The 23,373-nt window shown below is 39.9% G+C and overlaps 1 protein-coding gene across 1 annotated transcript in view; it reads right to left on the bottom strand.

Annotated features, from left to right (window-relative positions):
• Positions 1-9,969: 9,969 nt before the first annotated feature.
• LOC121449205 (zinc finger protein 431-like) overlaps positions 9,970-23,373 on the bottom strand; it is a 56,232-nt gene continuing 42,828 nt past the window's right edge. Inside the window, exon 5 of the mRNA XM_041653489.1 lies at positions 9,970-12,504. Coding sequence (XP_041509423.1) covers positions 11,534-12,504 — 971 coding nt within the window. The 3' untranslated portion in view covers positions 9,970-11,533. The remainder of the gene's footprint in view (positions 12,505-23,373) is intronic.

Consider the following 23,373-nt stretch of genomic DNA (forward strand, 5'->3'; position numbering starts at 1 on the left):
AAGGACACAATAACAGCTTTCCTCAGGATAAAACGAACTGCAGTTCCTGTCAAAGTAAATTCCCTTTTCAAGAGCACACGCTCCTGATTAAGAGAAAAGTTGTCCCTGTTCAGAGACTTAGTTGACTTAGCAATTCATTTGAATTAGCAATTCACAGGTTATTCTAAGAATATAGGTCAACCAACAAACCACTCAGGTGGCCTCACAGCATAACTGGTTCCAAAGAGCTTCCGTAGTTGCCCTCTGGCTCTGGAAGTCTGCAGTTCAGCAAAGGAACTCCAGGGCTGAAAGTCACTAGTGACTCTGGTACAAGGAAATTACCAGGGCCAATCTTTACAGACCAAAGGTAAGACATACTTGGGGGAAGAGAAATCTGTTCCTTTGGGGTCAAGTCATTGGGGGAGGGAGGGTTGAGGCATGTATTTGACTTGAAAATTGAGTGCAAGAAATCTCCATAAGCCGGGCGGTGGTGGCACATCCTTTAATCCCAGCACTCGGGAGGCAGAGGCAGGCGGATCTCTGTGAGTTCCAGGCCAGTCTGGTCCACAAGAGCTAGTTACAGGACAAGCCCCAAAGCTACAGAGAAACCCTGTCTCGAAAAACCAAAAGAAAAAAGAAAAAGAAAAAAGAAGAAATCTCCATAAATGGAAACTGAGGACAATGCAAGCCAAGATGGGAAAACAACCTAAGTAAAATGAGCTCTAAAGAAAAAGAGACAGAAAGACAAAGAAACTGAAGAAAGAAAATACTTCCCTTCAGCAGAGGGAAACCTAGTCTTCTGCCTGAACTACCAGCTTCCTTAATACAACCTGTCCTACCTTGACAAAAGAGATTTAACACAGCCCAGAGAAGAGCTCCCAGGGCTGCTTCAGGGTAGCAAAAAGAAAGCCACAGACTATTGGGGTTTAGAAATAATTTTTATCTATCTGAGGGAATTAGACTCACACGTGTACTGAGAGTCACTTGCTTTAATTCTCTCAAGTTGAATTTCTCTTTCTTTATTGCACAGAGCTTATATACACCCAATAGAAAGCTTTGAGTAATAAAAACTGGTTACATTTGAAGGTCACATTACATTTCTTGAGTAAATGATAAGGAGCAAGTAGAGCCATCCTAATACCATATGTGAAATAAATCTGCCAGCTCTTCAATTAGTGTGTCAACTGTAACTGTAAATGGGAGATCCAGCCATTCCATTATCTACTGAGATAAATTATAAAAGGGGGCAAAGTTAAACTATTTGAGAGTCTAGAAATTAGAGAAATTGTGCATTATATTCTATATTTATAACTGTGATATATATTCTATACTAACATTCCTAATAGTGTTGGTTTCTCTTGGACTTGTAGCACTGCACAGACAGGAAAATGTAGAGTGCAGTTGGTACGAGTATGAGCGAATAACCATGGCCATTAGTGGCTGCGAGGCTCCATGGTGTGCAGGCTGTAATGCGAAGGCAGGAGTATAGTGCTGAGAGCTTGGAACTTTCTCACAGACAGCGACATTAAAAGAATCCCAAAACCTAAGATATATTCTATCCTGCATGAAACCTCAGATCACAAGGAAAGAAACTTGTAACTCTTTTGCAGGATTATGAAATTAGATTATCCTCTGTAGTCCTGGCTAGCTGAGAAACTTTTCCTGCGGTGTAACTAGATGGGGAGAAAAAAAAAGGCTGCTTAGGGTCACAGAGTCTACAATAGGTGAATCTAAAGAAGCTAAGTAAGAAGGTGAACCCAAGGAAAAACATATAGTTATCCTCTTGGCTAAGGGAAGTAGACAAAATTGCCGGGGAGAAAATTGGGATCTTAGGGGTGGGGTAGGATGGGGGTAAGGGGAGATGGGGAGAGAAAAGTTAGAAGGGAAGGAGTGGGGGGCTTGGGGAAACAGGAGGATTGAGATAAAGGAAGGTTGGACAGGGGAGCACGGAACCACAATTCTTAGTTAAGGGAGCCACTTTAGGGTTGGCAAGAGACCTGACCCTAGAGGGGCTCCCAGGTGCCCAAGCCGAGGTCCCCAGTTAGTTCCTTGGGCAGCTGAAGATAGGGAATCTGAAATGACCCTATCCTAGAGCAATAATGACGAATATCTTGCATATCATCATAGAAACTTCATCTGGTGATGGATAGAGATAGAGACAGAGACCCACACTGGAGCACTGGACTGAGCTCCCAAGGTCCCAATGAGGAGCAGAAGGAGGGAGAACATGAGCAAAGAAGTCGGGACCACGAGGGGTGCACCCACCCACTGAGACAGTGGAGCTGATCTATTGGGAGCTCACCAAGGCCAGCTGGACTGTGACTGAAAAAGCATGGGATAAAATTGGACTCTCTGAACATGGCGAACAATGAGGGCTGATGAGACGCAAAGGACAATGGCACGGGGTTTTGATCCTGCTTAATGTGCTAGCTTTGTGGGAGCCTAGCCAGTTTGGAGGTTCATCTTCCTAGATATGTACGGAGGGGGGAGGACCTAGGACTTACCACAGGGCAGAAAACCCTGATGGCTCTTTGGACTGGAGAGGGAGGGGGAAAGGAGTGGGGGGAGGGGGAGAAGGGTGGGAAGATGGGGAGAAGGGTGGGAGGAAAGGGAGGGAAATGGGAGAGGCTGGGAGGAGGTGGAAACTTGTTTTTTTTTTTTTTACTCCTTTTCTCAATAAAAAAAAAAAAGGCTGTTTCTCTCTCTGAACCTTGGTTAATTGCTTTTTCTGTCAACCACATAAATTTCAGGATCTAAAATGAACAGTTAGCTGAATCTGGCATCTTGTATCATAAAACGTAGCTCATGCAGAGAGTTAACTGCTGAGAAACTGGTGCAGGGAGTTAATCATTGGTCTTATGTTATCAGCAAGACACTAGCAAGAGAGAAGCTTGCAGCAAGGTTGCTCTATGACTATAACCTTGGTTCAACAAAACAGACACCTGGCAACTTCGATTTTGTGAAACTGGACTGCAGCTGGCTATCTGTCCTTGTAAACCAGGACAGCATTTTCTGAGAAAGTTTACCTTACAATCCATTTGCAGGGGGATTTGGACTAATTTGACCTTACTTTGGAGCTGCAAATCAGCTGAAGGTATAAATGCTATCTTTGTAGCTGGCAATACCATTAATATCTTATGCCAGTCTAAGCTAATGACCTAAGAGTTTTCTAGGTTTCTCACAGTATTTGTGGAACAAAGGCCTAGCTATGAAGGCATACTGTATTCATCAAAATTACACAATATCAGAATAAATCATCTTTTTGCCAGTCCACAGAAAGAAATGTGCCCAAGATATTCATGAAGAGAACATACTGTCAACTCAGGTTGTGGGAGAAAATTGCATGGCTGTTTAAGGAAGACATGTAGCAGTCGATGAGAAAATTGCAGACAGAAGCAAACAGTATTCATAGTCCATGACAAGACAGTTGATGTCCAGTAGTGCTGCCCATTAGGGAATTAATCATCTGGAGGGTTGACCTGTTGAATCTTAGTTGTCAACTGCAGCATATGGCCATGGGTTCTGGCTGAGACTAAACAATGGGAGGACTCAAACTTAGGTTTCATCTTTCCTTTGCATGCATGGCATAGCATTATCCATTGTATCCCTCCCCACCCAGTTCACTGAGAGAATCTGGGAAACCTTGGGTTAAGTCTGGTGGAAGGATCAAAGGCAGTCTCTTTGTGTGGTTAAGTCTGATGGTCTTAGGTAATACCATGAGACAAAGCTTTTCTGAATAAAAGTGCCACAAAAAGCTAAATTCAGTTTTACTACAAACTGAAGAATCATTTTAGTAAGAATTTTTAATTTTAATAAGGATAATAAAAATAAGTCTTGTTGAAAGAGAGAGGGCCTGCTTTTGGTCCCGGTCACCAGGCTAGCATACACCCAACATAATCAAACAGAAACTGTATTACTTAAAACACTGCTTGGCCATTATCTCTAGCCTTCTATTGGCTAACTCCATATCTTGATTTAACCCATTTCTATTAATCTGTAATCACCATGAGGTCATGGTTTACTGGGAAAGATTCAGCATGTCTCACCCGGCATCTCCATGGGGACTCTCTCTCTCTGCTTTCTTCCTCCCAGAATTCAGTTCTGTCTTCTCTGCCTACCTAAGTTCTGCCCTATCAAGCCAAGCAGTTTCTTTATTGATTAATCAATGAAAGTAATACATAAACAGAAGGACCTCCTATACCACTATCTCATTTCACAAAGTGACTCATCAGAGCCAAGGGTTTTGGTGAAGTTGTAAACCAAAATGCAGGGCCTATTAGTGTAATTGCCTTGTAAACAAAGTGGCTTTTCTTTTTTTCTGACTCTCCTTCTGTTACAAATTTGGGCTTTATCTCCCACAGTTCAGCATTATTTGAGCTATGTGTAAAGACAGTCACACAGTCAAGAAACCTGCTTCTTACTACCAGGTACTTGTTCCTCTCTCCTATGTAAACATAGAGTCTCCCGTCCTACAATTATCTTTATTGACAGGTATGTGGTCAGCATTCAGGGCCATTTAAGACATTTCCAGACTTCCAAGGACATAGAATTGCTACATGCCCAAAGCTGTTAATTCACTGCTGTTCACATAGATAGAAAAAATAAGCATGCCTTGGTTTTACCTCACTTATAGATAAGAAAAGTGATGATCTAAAACTAAGCTTGAATTAAAAGATTCCTAGCTCCTCACTTCACCTTCACCTCAGGTTACTGACGATTTTAGTTTGGGAGATTTACTGCTTGTGTCTTACTCTCAGGAAAAATAGCTAACTATCTACCCATAGCCCAAAGGAAGACAAACCTTCACTGGTGCCCCTGATAAGCATCAACTTTGCTAAAATTGAAGCTTGCAAACATTTAACAAAAACACTAATGGACCAACGGCCATAAACTTCCCAATGCGGGAAAGGTTTCTTGAGTCTTTTTAGCTGGGTAAGAACAAAGAGAGTTAACAGAAATGCGAACAGAAAGAAGTGTGAACAGAAAGAAGCTGGAGCGGATGTTAAAACAGAAGCAAAATCATCCCAAAAATTCAGAGATAGAAAAATAAAAAAAGAAGAAAAACAACATAGCAGAGAAATGGAATTGAAATTAGGATTGAGACAGAGAACTAGAGCTAAGAAATTATAGACAGTTAGGACAGAAGAACTAGAATAGAGTACCTGGAAGAGAGAACAATATAGAGATGGGGATAGAAAGAACGTATTATAAATACACTTATTGACCCTCAAATTTTAGTTCCTTTTGCTTATCGTGGCATCTTTATTTTGAACCCTAGGAGGAAATCTTAGAGGCTGAACTTTTAAGGTTTCTGTGGCTTTAAGGTCTTGTGGCTTTGGTTAAGCTGTCAGTCAGTTGGTTTTTAAAACTTGTCTGTTTCTCCCCTGATCAATTTTTCTGTATTCTTCCCCACATCTTGTGGATATTTGCCCTCAGAAACATCTTTAAATACCAGGTCTAAGTTAGCATCTCATTCTATCAATCTTACATTTCCTCAGGGTCACCTTGGCTGAAGTAAAAATATATTTAGGATCAGCCACTCACTCATATTTTATTGCTAATAATGTCGTATCATAGGGTCTGAACAATCTGATCAGCAACTAAAAGCAACAACTGCTCATTTACAGGGCCTGGCTATGATTACAAGCATGCAAAAGAAAGCTGACAACTCCCTGGAACTTCAGCAATGGAGCATGTGACACCATCTTCTGGTATCCCCTGGTACCTGACAATCATTTGTTATGCACAGTTGCAGGACTTATACACATAAATTAATTATTTAAAAATAATATGTACATGAAGAAAACCTTTATAACAATCTGGAATCACAAATATATTGATATTTTCAACATTTGCATTTCTGGTTCCCTAAAAAGCCAGAAGTGGTATCAGATTTCTTAAACCTGACAAGTTATTTTTTTAAATTTAAAACAATATTATTTTACACACCAATCCCAGCTCTCTCTCATCCTCTTGTTTCCCCCATTTTCTCCTCACCCCACCCCATCTACTCCTCTGACATGATGAGACATCCCACAGGGAGACAACAAAGTTCGTCATAACACTTGAGGCAGGACCAAGGCCCTCTCCCCTGTATCTAGGCTAAGTAAATATCCCTCCATAGGGAATGGGATCCAAAGAGCCAGTTCATACATTAAGGATAAATACTGGTTCCACTGCTAGTGGCCTCAGAACAAGCCAAACAACTGTCACCCAGAGGGCCTAGTTTGGTCTTATGCAGGTACCCCAGCTGTCAGAGCAGTCAGCAAGCTCCCACTAGCTTGGGTCAGCTCTTTCTGTGGGTTTTAGCATCACTGTGTTGGCCCCTTTGCTTGTAATCCCTCCCTCTCTATGCCTGGACTCGAGGAGTTTGACCGGTGCTTAGCTGTGGATCTCTGCATCTGTTTCAATCAGCTACTGGATGAAGGTTCTATGATGGCCCTTAAGGTAATCATCAATTTGATTACATTTAGGTACTCTATACACTACTGCTTAGATTCTTAGCTGGGATCATCCTTGTGGATTCCTGGGAATTTCCATAGTACCTGGTTTCTCATTAAGCTCACAATGGCTTCCCTTTTCAAGGTATGTCTTTCCTTGCTCTCCTTCTCTGTCCTTCACCCAACTTGACCTTCCCAATCCCTCATGTTCTCCTCCCTATGTCCCTTCTCCACTCCTCACTCCCCTACCTCACTAATTGGGTTATTTTCTTGCTTTGTTAATTTCTTTCCTTTAAAAGTGTTTTAACTATGTTCATGTGTTTTAACCTGGACCATGGTGTCTATTATCTACTTTTTCTATGTGAGCTCTACAGAGGAAACCCAGTTAGTCATCTGACTGCAAGTGGTCTTAATGGTACTTATTTGGGTTAAACGGTTATTTTTGTTTGAGGTGGATGGGAGTATACAGATGCAACAGACCAACTGCAGAAATAAGAAATAATTTTGTAAACCCAGGATAGCCAAAACAATCCTATACAATAAAGGATCTTCTGGAGGCATTACCATCCCTGACTTCAAACTCTATTACAGAGCTACAGTAATGAAAACAGTGTGGTACTGGCATAAAAACAGAGAAGTCGACCAATGGAATCGTATAGAAGACCCGGATTTTATCCCACAAACCTATGAACACCTCATTTTCGATAAAGGAGCTAAAAGTATACAATGGAAGAAAGAAAGCATCTTCAACAAATGGTGCTGGCACAACTGGATGTCAACCTGTAGAAGAATGAAAATAGACCCATATCTATCACCATGCACAAAACTCAAGTCCAAATGGAGTAAAGACCTCAATATCAGCCCGAACACACTGAACCTGATAGAAGAGAAAGTGGGAAATACCCTACAACAGATGGGCACAGGAGATCGCTTCCTATGTATAACCCCAGAAGCACAGACATTAAGGGCAACATTGAATAAATGGGACCTACTTAAACTGAGAAGCTTCTGTAAAGCAAAGGACATGGTCACTAAGACACAAAGGCAACTTACTGACTGGGAGAAGATTTTCACCAACCCCACAACACACAAAGGTCTGATCTCCAAAATATATAGAGAACTCAAGAAACTAGACTTTAAAATGCTAATTAACCCAATTAAAAAATGGGGCACTGAACTGAACAGAGAATTCTCAACAGAAGAAGTTCAAATGGCCAAAAGACACTTAAGGTCGTGTTCAACTTCCTTAGCAATCAGGGAAATGCAAATCAAAACAACTTTGAGATATCATCTTACACCTGTCAGAATGGCTAAAGTCAAAAACACCAAGGATAACCTTTGCTGGAGAGGCTGTGGAGGAAGGGGTACCCTCATCCATTGCTGGTGGGAATGCAATCTTGTGCAACCACTGTGGAAGTCAGTGTTTCGGTTTCTCAGGAAATTCGGGATCAACTTACCCCTGGACCCAGCAATACCACTCTTGGGAATATACCCAAGAGATGCTTTATCAAATGACAAAAGCATTTGTTCAACTATGTTCATAGCAGTATTATTTGTAATAGCCAGAACCTGGAAACAACCTAGATGCCCTTCAATGGAAGAATGGATGAAGAAAGTATGGAATATATACACGCTAGAGTACTACGCTGCGGTAAAAAACAATGACTTCTCTAATTTTGCATGCAAATGGATGGAAATAGAAAACACTATCCTGAGTGAGGTGTCCCAGACCCAAAAAGATGAATATGGGATGTACTCACTCATAATTGGTTTCTAGCCATAAATAAGGACCACGGAGTCTACAAGAGGTGAACCTAAAGAAGCTAAGTAAGAAGGTGAACCCAAGGAAAAACATATAGTTGTCCTCTTGGCTAAGGGAAGTAGACCAAATTTCCGGGGAGAAAATGGGATCTTGGGGATGGGGTGGGATGGGGGTAAAGGGAGATGGGGAGAGAAAAGGTAGAAGGGAAGGAGGGGGGACCTGGGAAACAGGAGAATTGGGATAAAGGAAAGGTGGATAGGGGAGCACGGAACCACAATTCTTAGTTAAGGGAGCCACTTTAGGGTGGGCAAGAGACTTGACCCTAGAGGGGCTCCCTAGTGCCCAAGCTGAGGTCCCCAGTTAGTTCCTTGGGCAGCTGAGGATTGGGAACCTGAAATGACCCTATCCTAGAGCAATAATGACGAATATCTTGCATATCATCATAGAATCTTCATCTGGTGATGGATAGAGATAGAGACAGAGACCCACACAGGAGCACTGGACTGAGCTCCCAAGGTCCCAAGGAGGAGCAGAAGGAGGGAGAACATGAGCAAAGAATACGGGACCACGAGGCGTGCACCCACCCACTGAGACAGTGGAGCTGATCTACGGGGAGCTCACCAAGGCCAGCTGGACTGTGACCGAAAAAGCATGGGATAAAACTGGACTCTCTGAACATGGCGAACAATGAGGGCTGATGAGACACCAAGGACAATGGCATGGGGTTTTGATCCTACTTAATGTGCTGGCTTTGTGGGAGCCTAGCCAGTTTGGATGTTCACCTTCCTAGATATGGACGGAGGGGGGAGGACCTAGGACTTACCACAGGGCAGGGAACCCGGACTGCTCTGTGGACTGGAGAGGGAGGGGGGGGGAGAGGAGTGGGGGGAGGGGGAGAAGGGTGGGAGGAGGGGGAGAAGGGTGGGAGGAGGGGGAGAAGGGTGGGAGGAGGGGAAGGGAAATGGGAGGCTGGGAGGAGGTGGAAACTTGTTTTTTTGTTTGTTTTTTTTCTTCTTTTCGCAATAAAAAAAAATTTAAAAAAAAAAAAGAAATAATTTTGTGAGGCTAATATGGTTCTCCAACAGATTGAACACAGGTCATCAGGCTTAGCAGCAATTAGCTTCACTAAGTCAATTCTCTGACTTTCATTTGTATTTCTGAGAAAGTGTAATCAAAAAGTGTTTAGTGGATAAATTAACCCATCCAGAAGCAAGTGGTAGCAATATATTATTTTCATTTGCAAATATGATTCTTGTTCAAATTGTCATATTTTCCTCTATCCTTGGAGGAAAATATATTTACAATCTGACAAGACAGTGCTTTAGTGATACAAAGTTTCTGGTAATCTTATTTGAGCATCCGTGAAAAGCCTCAGAGGAAAATGTGATCACCATATGAGGAAGCAAAAGTGTAGACCCTACAAAGTTGCCTTCTACTTTCCACATATCTGTCCTAGCCTAAAAATCTTACTGGACATATGAAAATGCTGTTTTGGATACACGGATGAGGTATTTACTATTTCTTATATTTCTTTTAAGCAAGCATTTTAGCATTAACGTTGTTAAAACATGAAGAGAAAACATGAGGTACTGGGAATTCATCATCTACCTCTGGATTGTACTCAGGAGGCTGAAACTAAGGACCATGAGTTCAAACACTTCCCTTACTAACTACTGACATCCCAGTTAGGCTGGATAACAAACATCACAAGAAACCCTGTCTCGAAAAAACCAAAAAAAAAAAAAATATGAAAAACAAAACCAGGAACATCAGTCCATGACCCTTTCACAGACAGATTTATTTGCAAATTATAATCACAAAGTGACACATTTGGTGATTGATATCCCATTTAATACATTGCAGCAGAAAAATAACTATCATTAAGGAGAAGCACAATGGAGGAAGAGCAAAGTCACAGAATAAATATAAGGACATCAAAACAAAATTTAGCAAGTGGATTTGCCATATATAGCATATTTTAATATCGACTTCAAATGTTGCAAAATAGAGACCACAATGTAGTTATTTCCACCATCAGTCTTGAGGGAACATGGTAGTAATTTACGTTCTTCGAGGTTAAAATGAAAAAGATTTTTTTTCTCTTTGAAACTGATGGCAACTATGATATCTAGAGTCTCTATCCAATCATTTACATGAATATGGTCTTTCTCTTGTATGAATTCTTCACTATTTCCTGATTTCAAGTTTATATAGAGAGGCTTTAAAAATGTATATGGCTAGAGACATGGCTGAACAGGGAAGAAAATTTCATTCCCAGAAACAAGGTCAGGTCTTTTACATCTTCCTATAATTCCTGCTACAAGATTCAAGGGTCTAACCTTCTTGGGAGCCAGAATGCACATTCACATACATACGCAAATACATACTAACATCGCATAATTAAAATTAAATAAAATCTTTAAACAAATTTTCACTCATGAAGGAATTTCTCTGATAAGTATTCATTCCTATCACACAGGTGTTGAGGGCATCTTACATACTTTGACTTCATCATGCATTGGTTCAGAACGCAAGCATGTAGGCTTGAAGTCAGAAAAATCAATCTCCAGTTGGCAACATCATTTGAGAAGATTCAGAACATGCTGCCCTCTTGGAGGAAATATGTCATTAGGGATATGCTTTCATAATTTATATCTAAAAATTATTTCCTATTCCCACACTCTGCTTCATGCTACAGGTGGAGGATGTGAGATCTTTGCCTCCTGCTTTAGCTGCCATGTCTGACACCTGTTGCTGTATCACTTCCATGGTATCCCTCTGGAATCAAGAGTCAAATTAAACTCTTTCATAAGTTGACATAAACATAATGTTTTATCACAACAACAGAAAAGGCACAAATATCCATAAACTTTTACACCTGAATGTTATTTCATGTCATTGAAGAGATGTATGCAATCTAAAAGAGTTATTATATCATTTAAATTCATAGGGCTTTTTCCATGAGTTTGCAGGTACAAACAAAATAAAGATAGGCATTATACTTCTTGAACAGATTAATGATATGGTCAGATTTTTTTTCTTCAGAATAAATACACTTATGAAACATAAATGTGTTGGCTAAAGATCTTACCAAATCCTTTATAGCTAAATTCTCTTCTGTATGGGCTTTTTTTTTTTTTTTAGGTCGTCAAAGATTATTTTGATAGGCACAGGCTTTAACAGAATGATGGCACACTGAAAGATTAAATCTTGTATAAAAGCTATAATGAGATGCAAAACCTTGACTACATTTATAGGAATTCTCTGTAGTATCATTTTTTTCCAATGATGCAAAGACTACAAAGACATATAAAGGCTTTACAACATTGATTACTTCATAGAGCTTTTCCTCCTATTTGTTTTCTTCTATGTATTTGGAAATGATTCTGTTGTGAAAAGACTTTCTCATATTGATTACATTTGTTGGGTTCTCTCTAGCATGTGTTCTTTTATGATAGTTAAGTTGACTCTGTTGTGTAAAGGCTTTACCACATTGTTTACATTCATAGGGTTTCTCTGCAGTATGTGTTCTTTTATGTACTATAAGACTACAGTTACTTGCAAAGGCTTTACCACATTGATTACATTCATAAGGTTTCTCTCCAGTATGCATTCTTTTATGTCTTTGGAGGTGATACTGTTGTGAAAAGGCTTTCTCACAATGATTACATTCATAGGGTTTCTCTCCAGTATGTGTTCTTCTATGCCTTAGAAGATGACTTTTCTGCGCAAAGCCTTTACCACACTGTTTGCACTCATAGGGTTTCTCTCCAGTATGTGTTCTTTTATGATTTTGGAGACTACAGTTAACTGCAAAGGCTTTCCCACAATGATTACATTCATAGGGCTTCTCTCCAGTATGGGTTCTTTGATGCAATAGAAGACTGCTTTGACATGCAAAGGCTTTCCCACATTGATTACATTCATAGGGTTTCTCTCCAGTATGTGTTCTTTTATGCCTTTGGAGATGATAATGTTGTGAAAAGGCTTTCCCACAATGATCACATTCATAGGGTTTTTTTCCAGTATGGGTTCTTTCATGTATTTTCAGGTGACTGTGACATGAAAAGGCTTTATCACATTGGTTGCATTCATAGGGCTTCTCTCCAGTATGTGTTATTGTATGCATTCGAAGATGACTGTGAAACGCAAAGGCTTTCCCACATTGATTACATCCATAGGGTTTCTTTCCAGTATGTGATCTGTTATGATTTTTGAGAATACTCTGATGTGTAAAGACTTTACCACATTGATTACATTCAAAGGGTTTCTCTCCATTACAGATTCTTTCATACCTTTGAAGATGATTATGATATGCAAAGGCTTTAACACATTGAGAAGCTTCAGGTTTATCTTCAGTATGGCTTCTTTTGAGCCTGCAATGAAAATTGGCATATGTAAAAGCTTTACCACATTCATTACACTGTTGACTATATCTGTATAAATTAATTTACAATTTGGTTTAATTATAAAAGGCAATCAGATCTTAAGCTTTTATCACTTTGTTTACACTCATGTTGATCCCCTTCATTAAGGATTGTTTTTCATTTTTGAATACACCTGTGATGTAAGAGCCTTTCTTACAGGACTCACGTTTAAAGAATCAGTTATTCGTAAAAGATTTTTCATGTAGTTGAAGAGAACTGGGAAAAGTCAGAGCTTTACCACACATTAGGTTCATAAATTTTCCTATAGTGTGATTCATACCATGTTTGTAAAGTTAACCAGGACAAATAAAATTATTTCCACATTTCTAGTATTCATAGGGCTTTTCTGCAGTGTGAGTTTATTAATGTATTTCCAATGAAGCTGGAAAAGCAATTACTTGTAAGCTTGAATCACATTCAACAACTATATTCAATATGGGGGACAGCTAGAAATCTTCTAATTGTTCTGAGAGGAAGAAGGATATGTCATTACAATCATTATTCCATGTTCATATGACTTGTCTCCATAGTGACATATTATATACCTATTAAATGGAGAAAAACAAATAAAGGGTGTCCATGTAGCATTAACACATTTGATTTTCTTTTTCTCCTACATACAGTATAGTAACTAAGGTTTCTCCACAACAACTGCCCCTTGGTTCTTGAATCTAACTACACCTCCTCTCATTAAACTTAACAGAGTCGCAACAAGAATATGAGTAACATAAGGTCTGCTATGGACTATATGCTTCTTAGACGGTTTTTCACATATACTTACCACCTATTCAACATGTAAATGTAGTAATAAGAGCGGCGGGGCTGCATCCCCAGCACCCCGGCCGCCTCGTTAGCTTATGCCCCGAAATAACAACACACAAACTTATTCTTTTAAACACCGCTTGGCCCATTTCTATCTAGCCTCTTCTCGGCTAATTCTCGCACCTGGACTAGCCCATTTCCAATCAGGTGTGTCGCACCGCTAGGTGCGCTTACCGGGAAGATTCTAGCCTACGTCCATCCTGGGTCGGAGCTTCATCGCATGTGTCTGTCTGGGAGAGGGGAGCATGGTATCCCTGCTCCTGAGAGCAGAGCTGTCGAGTCTGAGCTCACTTCCTCTTCATTCTGTTCTGTTTACTCCTCCTACCTATGTTTTAACCTATGAGGGCCAAGCAGTTTCTTTATTGCTTAACCAATGAAATCAACAGACTGATATATGACACTCCCACATCATGTAAACATTTTGTAGTGGAGTGGAATGAAACTAAATGGATTTGCAGTTCTACAGCATAGCTCTCATGAGGCTATGATTGAAATGGTGATATCTGTTAAGGCATTGTTTTCTTGTCTTCCTTCTGAAATGAATAGCTGGCAAACACAATTTACCTGCTTGACATTGATGTACATGGTTTTGAGAATTTAATAATCATCAGTGCCCTTTAAGCTGTGCTAATATACTACTGCTTTCTTCGAGACATCTTAAAATTTCTTCTGAGGCATATTTCTATTAGCTTGCACATGCAAATTACCTTCCATGTCTGGTTGAACTTTGACAATGTTCTTCAATATTATGATCTTCCCATTTGTAGCCTAAAATATAGTATAAGAAAATATATGTTATTTGAAATTGTGCAAAATTTAAATTATATTCAGTGAACTTGAAAACCACGCTTGTTTTTTTTTTCGTATCATCCTTCCACAGTCTCAATCATAATTACAGAAAACATCAATAACAAAAAACGAGTTGTCCCCTTATTTTAAAATATGAAGGAAAACTCACAGTCTTACCTATAGCAATGAGGTTCCTACAGGTCTCCAGCATCACATCATTGTAGAGACTCTTCTGGGAAGGATCCAGCAAAGCCCACTCTTCCCGGGTGAAGTCAACATGCACATCATCATAGGTCACTACATTCTAAAATATCCCATAGATGTGGACAAAGAAAATGATACTGAAAACACAGTAAATGTATACTTCTTTGAAAATAGAGTTATTTAATTCTCATGCTATCCACACGTATTCCATGACACAGAAACTCTATTGCAATCACCAAGTCAGTTTAGAAGAAAACTGAAGAGGAGGATCACCTTTGTCATTTTTGAACCCTTTGAATGAGATTATCACCTTGCTAGAGAAATGTGTATTAACAGACATAGAGAGACAAGAAAACAGATGAATAGTACTGAGTATGCATCAGAGAAATTGTATGAACAATTCCAACTACAAAAAAAAGTGTACTGGCTCATGCTTTTAATTGCAGCACTCAGAAAGCAGAGACAGATAGGTCTGCCTCTGAATAAAAAGCTATTCTCATTTATACAATCAATTCCAGCACAATCAGAAATACATATTAAGACCCTGTCTCCTCTGCAAAAATCAAACAAACAAAAGGATAAAAAGAACTCAGTGGTTTTGTCCTGAAATTCCCACAAAGAGTTATGCATTCACTCCAGTTCTGTACTCACCTTCCAGAAACATAAAGTACCTGTCTGAAGTTTAACAATAATAAGATATTAATGAAAGGAACTGCAGGTTTAAACAGATGAAGACCGGACCAATGTAAATGTTGATAATAAATAATCAACATAGAAGATGTGAGATGGCTCAGCAATAAAGAGTTCATATGGTCTTCCATATGGTGGGTTTAAAAGCCAGTGCTTACGTGGGGAATTACAACTATCCATTATCTAAGCTCAGAGGTTCTGAAGTCATCATTTGATAATTATGAGGACAAGATACCCAAGGGGTGCACATCCATGAATGCAAGTAAAAGACTCATTCATTTTAAAAAATTCAAAGTAAATGCAACAGGTAGAGAGACTGTCACACACCTGCAAATTCAATGACTCAGAAAGCCCAGGCAGCATTAGTGTCATGAATGATATCCTCTGCCTAATATCAAGATTGAAGATGGTGGTGGAGCACAGTACAACAGGACATACTCAACATGTACAAAAACCTACATTCCAGGCCCATCACCAAAAATATAAAAACAATACAAAACCCAGGATGTTGGCCCACCCTTAATCCCAGCATTTGGGAGACAAAGTCAGGTAGATCTCTAAGTCTGAGACCTTCTAGGTCTACAGAGCTACTTTCAGGACAGCGAGAGCTACACAGACATAACTAAGAAAATAAATACAGCATGCTACCAAAATGGTTAAGCCACTCAACAGCAATGGTTTCTACTGTATCTTATATAACTTAGGGACAAAGTCTATAATGCTGGTGATGTCATAAAAGAACAAGAAGGAAACTAGCTTGATCAGTTTCAACCACAACACAGTAGACACACACACAAAATAAAATAGGTTATGGTTAAGGGCACTCATCTCCAATCCCCAGTGAGTGATTTCATCCAGAAGGGTTCATCCTATTTAAGGTTCCACCAGCAAACCTAAAGAGCGCCACCAAGGAGAGACACATGTTCAAATACATCATCTGTCTAGAAGGTATTGAATTCAATCGACTACATTCAGACCCAAGTCACAATACGCTCATGGTCATCCATGAAGAAAATACAATTAGCCAATTCAATGATCCTCAGAGTCTACAAAAGCCTCTATGACATTCAAATTTTCAAAATGTCTTCTGAACTTTCAAGATAAGCTCTTGAATGTGACAGCTTGTAAAATCAGAAAACAAGTCATATCTTCCCAAAACACAACTGGAACTTTATCTCAGGTGTAACAGAACACAAGATAGGTCAAATGTATTGGGCCAGGAAAACATAGAGGAAAATTAAAGACATGAGGCTAAAATAGCAATGAATTTGTGGGGACATGAATTGTTACAGCAATAGAATACTCACCAGACTAACATTTGCCCAATCGGAGAAACAAACAATAAATTAACCTATGTTACTGGAAAAAATACTACAAGATATTATAAACAGTCACCGAACATTCAGGTTGTACAAGAACAGGGCACAACAGCTGCTGATCTTTCAAAGACACCAACAGTCCTAACTTTAAAATGGTTGACAGACAAACCTGTATGGGTTGCACAAAAGCCATTAACAAGAAAGAAACTGAAGACTTTAGAACACTGTTCTAAATAAATGGTCAGCAAATTGAAGAATCAACCAGCCCTTGGAATACTCCTATATTTGTTGTTTAACAGAAATCTGGAAAATGGTATCAATGGAAGATTTTCCCACAGGGACTATTAAATAGTGATCCCGTGCCAATATTTTATATGGCAGTCATTCGAAATAATATGCTAGCAATGTCCTGATTCTAGAGTTTTCCATTATATGAATGACATTTTACTATCTGATTCAAATGTAGAGATACTTTAGAAAGAATGTTTAAAGAAGTAAAGAAAATGTTGTCTTGTTGGGGATTACAAATTGCTCCTGAAAGATAAAAGAAATATCTACCAATTATTTAGGCTGTCATAGGTTTACAAAAAAAATTAGACTCCCAAAGTACAAACTAGACTGATTGCAGACTTTAAATGATTTTCAAACACTGCTAGGAGACATTTCAAATCTTCGGCCCACTATTTGGTTAAAATCTGAAGGACTGGTTAATGTAAATAAAATCTTAGATGGTCACAAGGATTTAAATAGTCCCAGGAATTTATCAGCTGAAGCTGAGAGAAAATAGAGTTTGACAGAAGAGAAACTATAGAAGGTACATGTGGAACATGTGGATCTGAATCTTAACTACGTTCTGGTCATATTACCCTCCAAATATTTCCCTACAGGAATTTTAATGCAGAGGTAGATAATATCTTAGAATGATTATTTTTACCACATAAACCAAGGAAAGCAATTGAAACCTTACATAGAAAAGATCTCAGATAATTCTAACAGAAAAATTGAGACTTTGTCAATTAGCAGAACAGACTAAGTAGAAACTATAGGACCTTTTATTTAATAAAGATGAAACTCACAAGTTATGGACACGAATGAACCCTGGCAAAGGATGATTAGTAATTTTTGGGAGAGATTAACAACAAATATTCCAAAAGCCAGAGAATTCGAGCTATAAAGAGATTAGTTGGATATTTCCTTCCATTGTACAGGAAATACAAATAACTAGAGCCCCTACATTCTATAATATTAAAAATGAATCAGAAAAGGCAGGTTACAAATCAGAAAATTTAAGTAAAGTGGATCAAATCACTTATGAGTCTGTCCTAAAGTCAGAATTATATGTTATGCTCATCGTACTGAGGGATTTTAATAAACTTCTGAAAACAGTTATCGATTTGCAATATATTGAAAGAACTGATTTGCATATAAAAACTACTGAATTTATATCAGATGTTACAAAATTGACATCTAAAACCAGAAAAATAACAGTCCCGTTAGGCAGGGTTAAAACATTAAACACAGATCTATTTTGGTTGAACTACTGTAACTATAGCTAATTGATTTCATGATAAGGTCAGTCTTTTTCCAGATTCTTGATCGCCCGGATCTGTGGACCCCAAGAAATGGTCAATCAGGACATTTATGGGGCATCTAAAATTGATTATCTGATTCCAAAGATAATCTCAACTACAGTTGAAAGAGGAAAGCTCTCAACCGCCATTCTGCCTTTCACTTACTGCACTGTGACTCCAACAGGTTCAAGGTTGGTCTAGGAACCCAGTTCTCGCACAGGTCTCTCTTCATTTATAAGTCCTCACTAAAAGTCAGAGAGATTGGTGGCCACTCGTTAACTGGCTTATTTTTCCTTCTCACTGATCACTCAAGGCCCAGACTGAAAAGAGTTGCAGGACTCTCTAACCAGCACTGGGGAACAGAGGCAGGATTGGTCAAAGCAATTCTCAATTACATAGCATGAGACAGTGATATTACAAGTTCACAGTCTCCCATGCCAGGCTGGCAGAGCCTCACCCTACCGAGGGAATCCATAGTAAACAAATCTCAGTAGCAAAGGGCACTATACAAGTCACCACAGGGACCAACAGAACCTCAGTCTGGCTCATGGTCCATGCCATGTACAAGCAACCTTGACAGCTCAGCTAATTTTTTCTTACTGGTCTGGTGACAGTGGACCCTACATTTGCCATGCTATGGTTGTGGTCTTCCTGATAGCTCCCTATAGCAGAACAATAGGAGAATCCTGGAAAGAACCTGTAAGATAGCTCCCACAGGTGCTCTTCATTGCTAAGCTTTTTCAGAGTCCCTAGCTAGAGTCCTTAGCTAGCGCCACCCAGCTGGACTTCAGGACATTTGCAGTTTCCATACTGGGTAAGCAGAGAAAAAACTACTCAGAGAGCAAAAACCCTCTCAGGTTTGTCCTTCCATATGAAGGTCGGAGAGAACCCAAATATGGGAATTTTGTTGCTTCATAAACTCTACCATTCTCCCAGATCATTTTCTGCTCCTTTTCCAAGGCACAGGGTCTTATGTATGCACATTCAGTTATACACTCAATGTCCAGTGTGGTCAACCTTTACTTCTTAGCTGTGAGGTCCTACAACCAAACACAAGTCACATTCAAACAGTAACTGTTGTAACTGTTGCTAAACAAAAAGAGGCCATGGATTAGAACACAATGAAGGGTCTTTGGGAGGGCTTGGAGGCAGAAAAGAGACATGGAACAATGTAATTATAATACCAAATAATTCTGTTAGAAGGATGAAACAGGCTTATGGCCATGTGCTCCAGAGACTAGGGAGTTGTATTAGAGCCCACCAAGCACTACTCACATCCTTTCTCTCAGGGTATACATCTTACACCTGAACAACACAGTCATAATAATCGGGGCCACACCATTTTATCCAGTTCTTCGATTTAGGTTGAACTAGTGTAATTACAGTAATTGGTTTTATGAAAATTCAATTTTTTATCCAGAATCTTGATTGTCTGGTCTGTGAACCCAAGAAATGCCAGTGAGAACATGTATTGATCATCAAAAATCGATTACATCACTACTCATTGCTAATGTCAACTACTGTCAAAGCAGGAAAGTTCTCACCCTCCTTAAGGCCCACCCCTTTCTCCACTGTGACTACACCTACTTTAAGGTTTGTCAGTGAACTCAATTCACACACAGGTCCCACTTCATTTGCAAATTCACAATGACATCTAGAGAAGTTGAAGGATACTCATTCACTGGTCTATTTTCCTCCTAAAGACCAGTCTAAAACAACTTAGAAGGAGCTGTAGGACTGTCTGCCCAGCCATGGGCAGCAGAGGCAGCATTAGGTGTTCAAAACAGTTCTCAGTTATATAGTGTGAAGCTAGCCTGAGGTATAGGAGAAAGTGATTTAAACAAGTAGTTCTCAACCTTCTGCATGCTGTGACCCTTTAGTACAGTTCCTCAAAATTTGGTGACCCTCCAACCATAAAACTATTTTCAATGCTACTTCATAACTATATATTTGCTACTGTTAAGAATTAAAATATATATATATATATACATATATATATATATATATATATATCTGTTTTTACCGATGGTGTGAGACCAGTCCTATAATAAAGTCATTTGATCCCCAAAAGGGAAACATGACCCCTAAGTTTGAGAAACACTGCTCTAAACTGATACAAGTAAACATATAAATAAATAAACAGCACTTAAGAAGAAATGGAATGAAACCCTTAAACTTTGAAATATTGAAAAATGGAAAAAAAGATGAATGATGCATTTAAAGAAAATGAATTTTTAAAATGATACAAATAATTGCTGTCTTAAAATAATAAAAATAATTGGAAAAATATGTAGCTATACTGACTTGAAATGGAGTTGGCACTACCCTGGTAGAGGGAATGCCATTCATAAAAGAGTGTATGACTTTGTCCCATGTACATGTTAGCCACTGAGTAACACATGGAGTTACAGCCAAAGGCCTGTGTCTCAAAACTCTCAGCTGAAAGCTGTGTCAACCAGAATTGCACACGTCTGATTTGGAGGATTTGCTAATTAGAAACTGAATACTTAGTAGTTCAAGCCAACCCTCCTAAAATGTCTCAAATCAAGACACCCACCAATTCTGTCTTCAGTCACATGGAAGGAATTAACACATCAGGGAAATTACAGAGAAAGTCACTCACCATGCCCCATCAGTCCTTCATTGTAATGGAGACCCCTGCAGCTCACTGCCTTCAACTTCAGTCTGTGATCTAGCTGCTGTCTAGTCTGTTTCCCCCTACAGTGTGGACAGTACACTGTTCCTCCTCTTCTGGTCTGAAGGGAGAAGCTTTGCTCCACACACAAACCCTTTCCCTGTTCTGCAACAGTCAGTCCACTCTGTGTCTCAAACTGGTAATCTTAGTACTCTTGTGCTGCAGGTGTGTATAGCCAGCTTTAGTGTGGTTAGTCAGGAGCATAACAAGGGCAATGCCCTGAGGGGTCAGACAGGGTCCAAGTCCACCTCAAGCAATGTAGAAGACCTTGACTCAAAAGTGCTTTTCTAAAAGACTGGAGACGCTGCTGTAAGGGTCCCTTGAGCAGCATTTAGAGGCTGTTTTTATTTTATTCTCTTTTTTCAAGACAGGGTTTCTCTGAGTAGCCTTGGCTGTTCTGGAACTCACTTCACTCTAGTACACCAGACAGGCCTTGAGCTCATAAAGATGCATCAGCCTCTGCCTCCAGCGTGCAGGGACAAAAGGTGTGCGCCACCCTGGCTAAAGGTTGCATTTTTAATGGGGAGGGGGAGGAATGGGCCTCTCTGCTGGTTGTAAATCAGGCTGGTCTCCTTTTTTATGGGAATGTAGATACTTAAGCCTGGGGAACAAACATTTACATCTTATCATACTAGCTCCAACTGGCGCGGTTAGCATGCTGCTTATTTTGTGAGTAATTGGAATGCAGTATTCCTTTACCTAAATTCTACCCCGTGACTCGATACCTCTTAAGAACTGGTAAGTCCTTATACCATCAATTCTACTCTTCCCCATCACAGGTTAGCAGTAGAGTGCTACTCTACAATGGAGACACCATTTTACAAGCGCCATAAAATTAACTCCAGATCGATCCTAAACGTAAAAGTTAAATGTTAAAACTGTCGAACTTATGGAAGATATTAGAGAGACCAGCACTCTCTGATTCTGGCAAATCTGTGTTCCCTAGCGACAACACAAGCACTTAGGGAGCCGATATTTCACAGTGATGTCAACAACAAGGATATTTCAAACAACAGTCCCAATCCAATACTCTGCACAGACGCAGCCGGCATAGTTAAGTTACACAGAGACTGCAAGCGAATTGCAGAGAATACACAGGACCGCTCAGGACCACACAGGAAAATGCAGAACCACACTGGGGCATGCTGGACCAGCAGGACTATGCCGGACCATGCCAGACCAGACAGGAACATGCCAATCTCTAAGTTTGGCCACCGGCTCCCACCCAGGCAGGGGAGGAACCGCCACATTCGCTCCCTTCGCTCAACAGACAGCCCCTCCTAGTCTGGGAATAGCAGCCCCAAGCTCACCGTGTCGTGGTTTTCTTGGTCGCCCATACTCTTTGTTCAGCTCTCTGCATCAGGAACCTAAGCACAGAACACGCAATACAGCATAGGAAATTACTGGAGTTAGCTTCACTTCCAAGCCAAGCCTGAAGCGGGCTACCGGAAGGATCCGGCACAACTTGTGATGTCAGGTCGCTTGGAGAGCCTCATTGGCTAGTGAAGCTTGAGTGACAAGAGCACCGCCCATAGGGTTATACTGTGCTTAAAGACACAGCACAATGATTCCTGACCCTGCCACCTACCCCAGAGAAAGACCTTTTCTAAAGCAGCAGATATATGCATTTCAATAGCACTTGCCCCTGTCAAGGACTGTAGATCCTGCTGTCTTCCAGCTCTCCTTAGGCACTTCCCCTTCTTTGTCCTGGGCTCAAATTGTACAACCATGTGGGGTGGAGTGATTCCCTGTCACATAGGTGGAAAGGTGTCCAGAATATTTAACACCTAAACAGAGATTTAAGAACACAAAAGGAGCGGTTTGTTATGTGGCTTTCCAATTAGGTTAAGTGAACTGATGGTACTTTTTAACTTGTTGATCCTAAGCAGGGTCAGCTAACAAATCCATTTCTGAACATGATCACAGTGTTAAAGACATTTAGGTGCATTCTTCTGTACAAACATATAAATTATAGAAATGGTGGAAAGAAATGGTCTCGCATGTTTATCTCGTACCACGGTTCTTAACTGAAAACCAGGTTTACAGAGAAAGTACATTGCTTTGGAGCCTATGTAACCTGTCAACCTTGATGTCCAATGTAAAAATGACTGTAACAATGCCACAGTTCTCACAGATACAAAAGGTAGAGAACACAAATACAGAAAACATCAAGAAAAAGTGACTTATCAGCACTCAATACTCTGTTCTTAGATGGACAGTTATGATGAACTCTCTGACCCTCAGAATAAAACTGCTTTTGCCTCTGAACAGGCTGGCTCAGTGGAAAGGCCACAGGTGCTTCCATGCAAGACCAGAAGGAGTTCATTGTAACTAGCCCTGGCTGCTCTTTGTTTGGGGCTGTGGCATCACCATAGAGATTTCAATCCGTCTGTTTTGTAAGCTTTTTATTAAAAAAAAAAAAATGCTTATGTACCGTTTTGCTGGCATGTGTCTGTGCCCAGTACTTACTGAGGCCAGAAGAAGGCAAGAGATGTCTGGGATTGGAGTTGCCTCAAGTGGTTAGCCTGCACGTGAGTCCTGGATATGGAACCTGGGTCTCCTAGTGCTATTACTTGCTGAGTCATCTCTCTAGTCCTCTTTTTACTTAAAATTTATTACCGTAAATTGATAAGTAAAAATATTACATCAATTTCCCATTTACTTCTTCATTCTCC

This window comes from Microtus oregoni, unplaced genomic scaffold, assembly GCF_018167655.1.
Source record: "Microtus oregoni isolate MIOR12 unplaced genomic scaffold, Mior012 000006F_ref0000085, whole genome shotgun sequence".
Classification (NCBI taxonomy): domain Eukaryota; kingdom Metazoa; phylum Chordata; class Mammalia; order Rodentia; family Cricetidae; genus Microtus; species Microtus oregoni.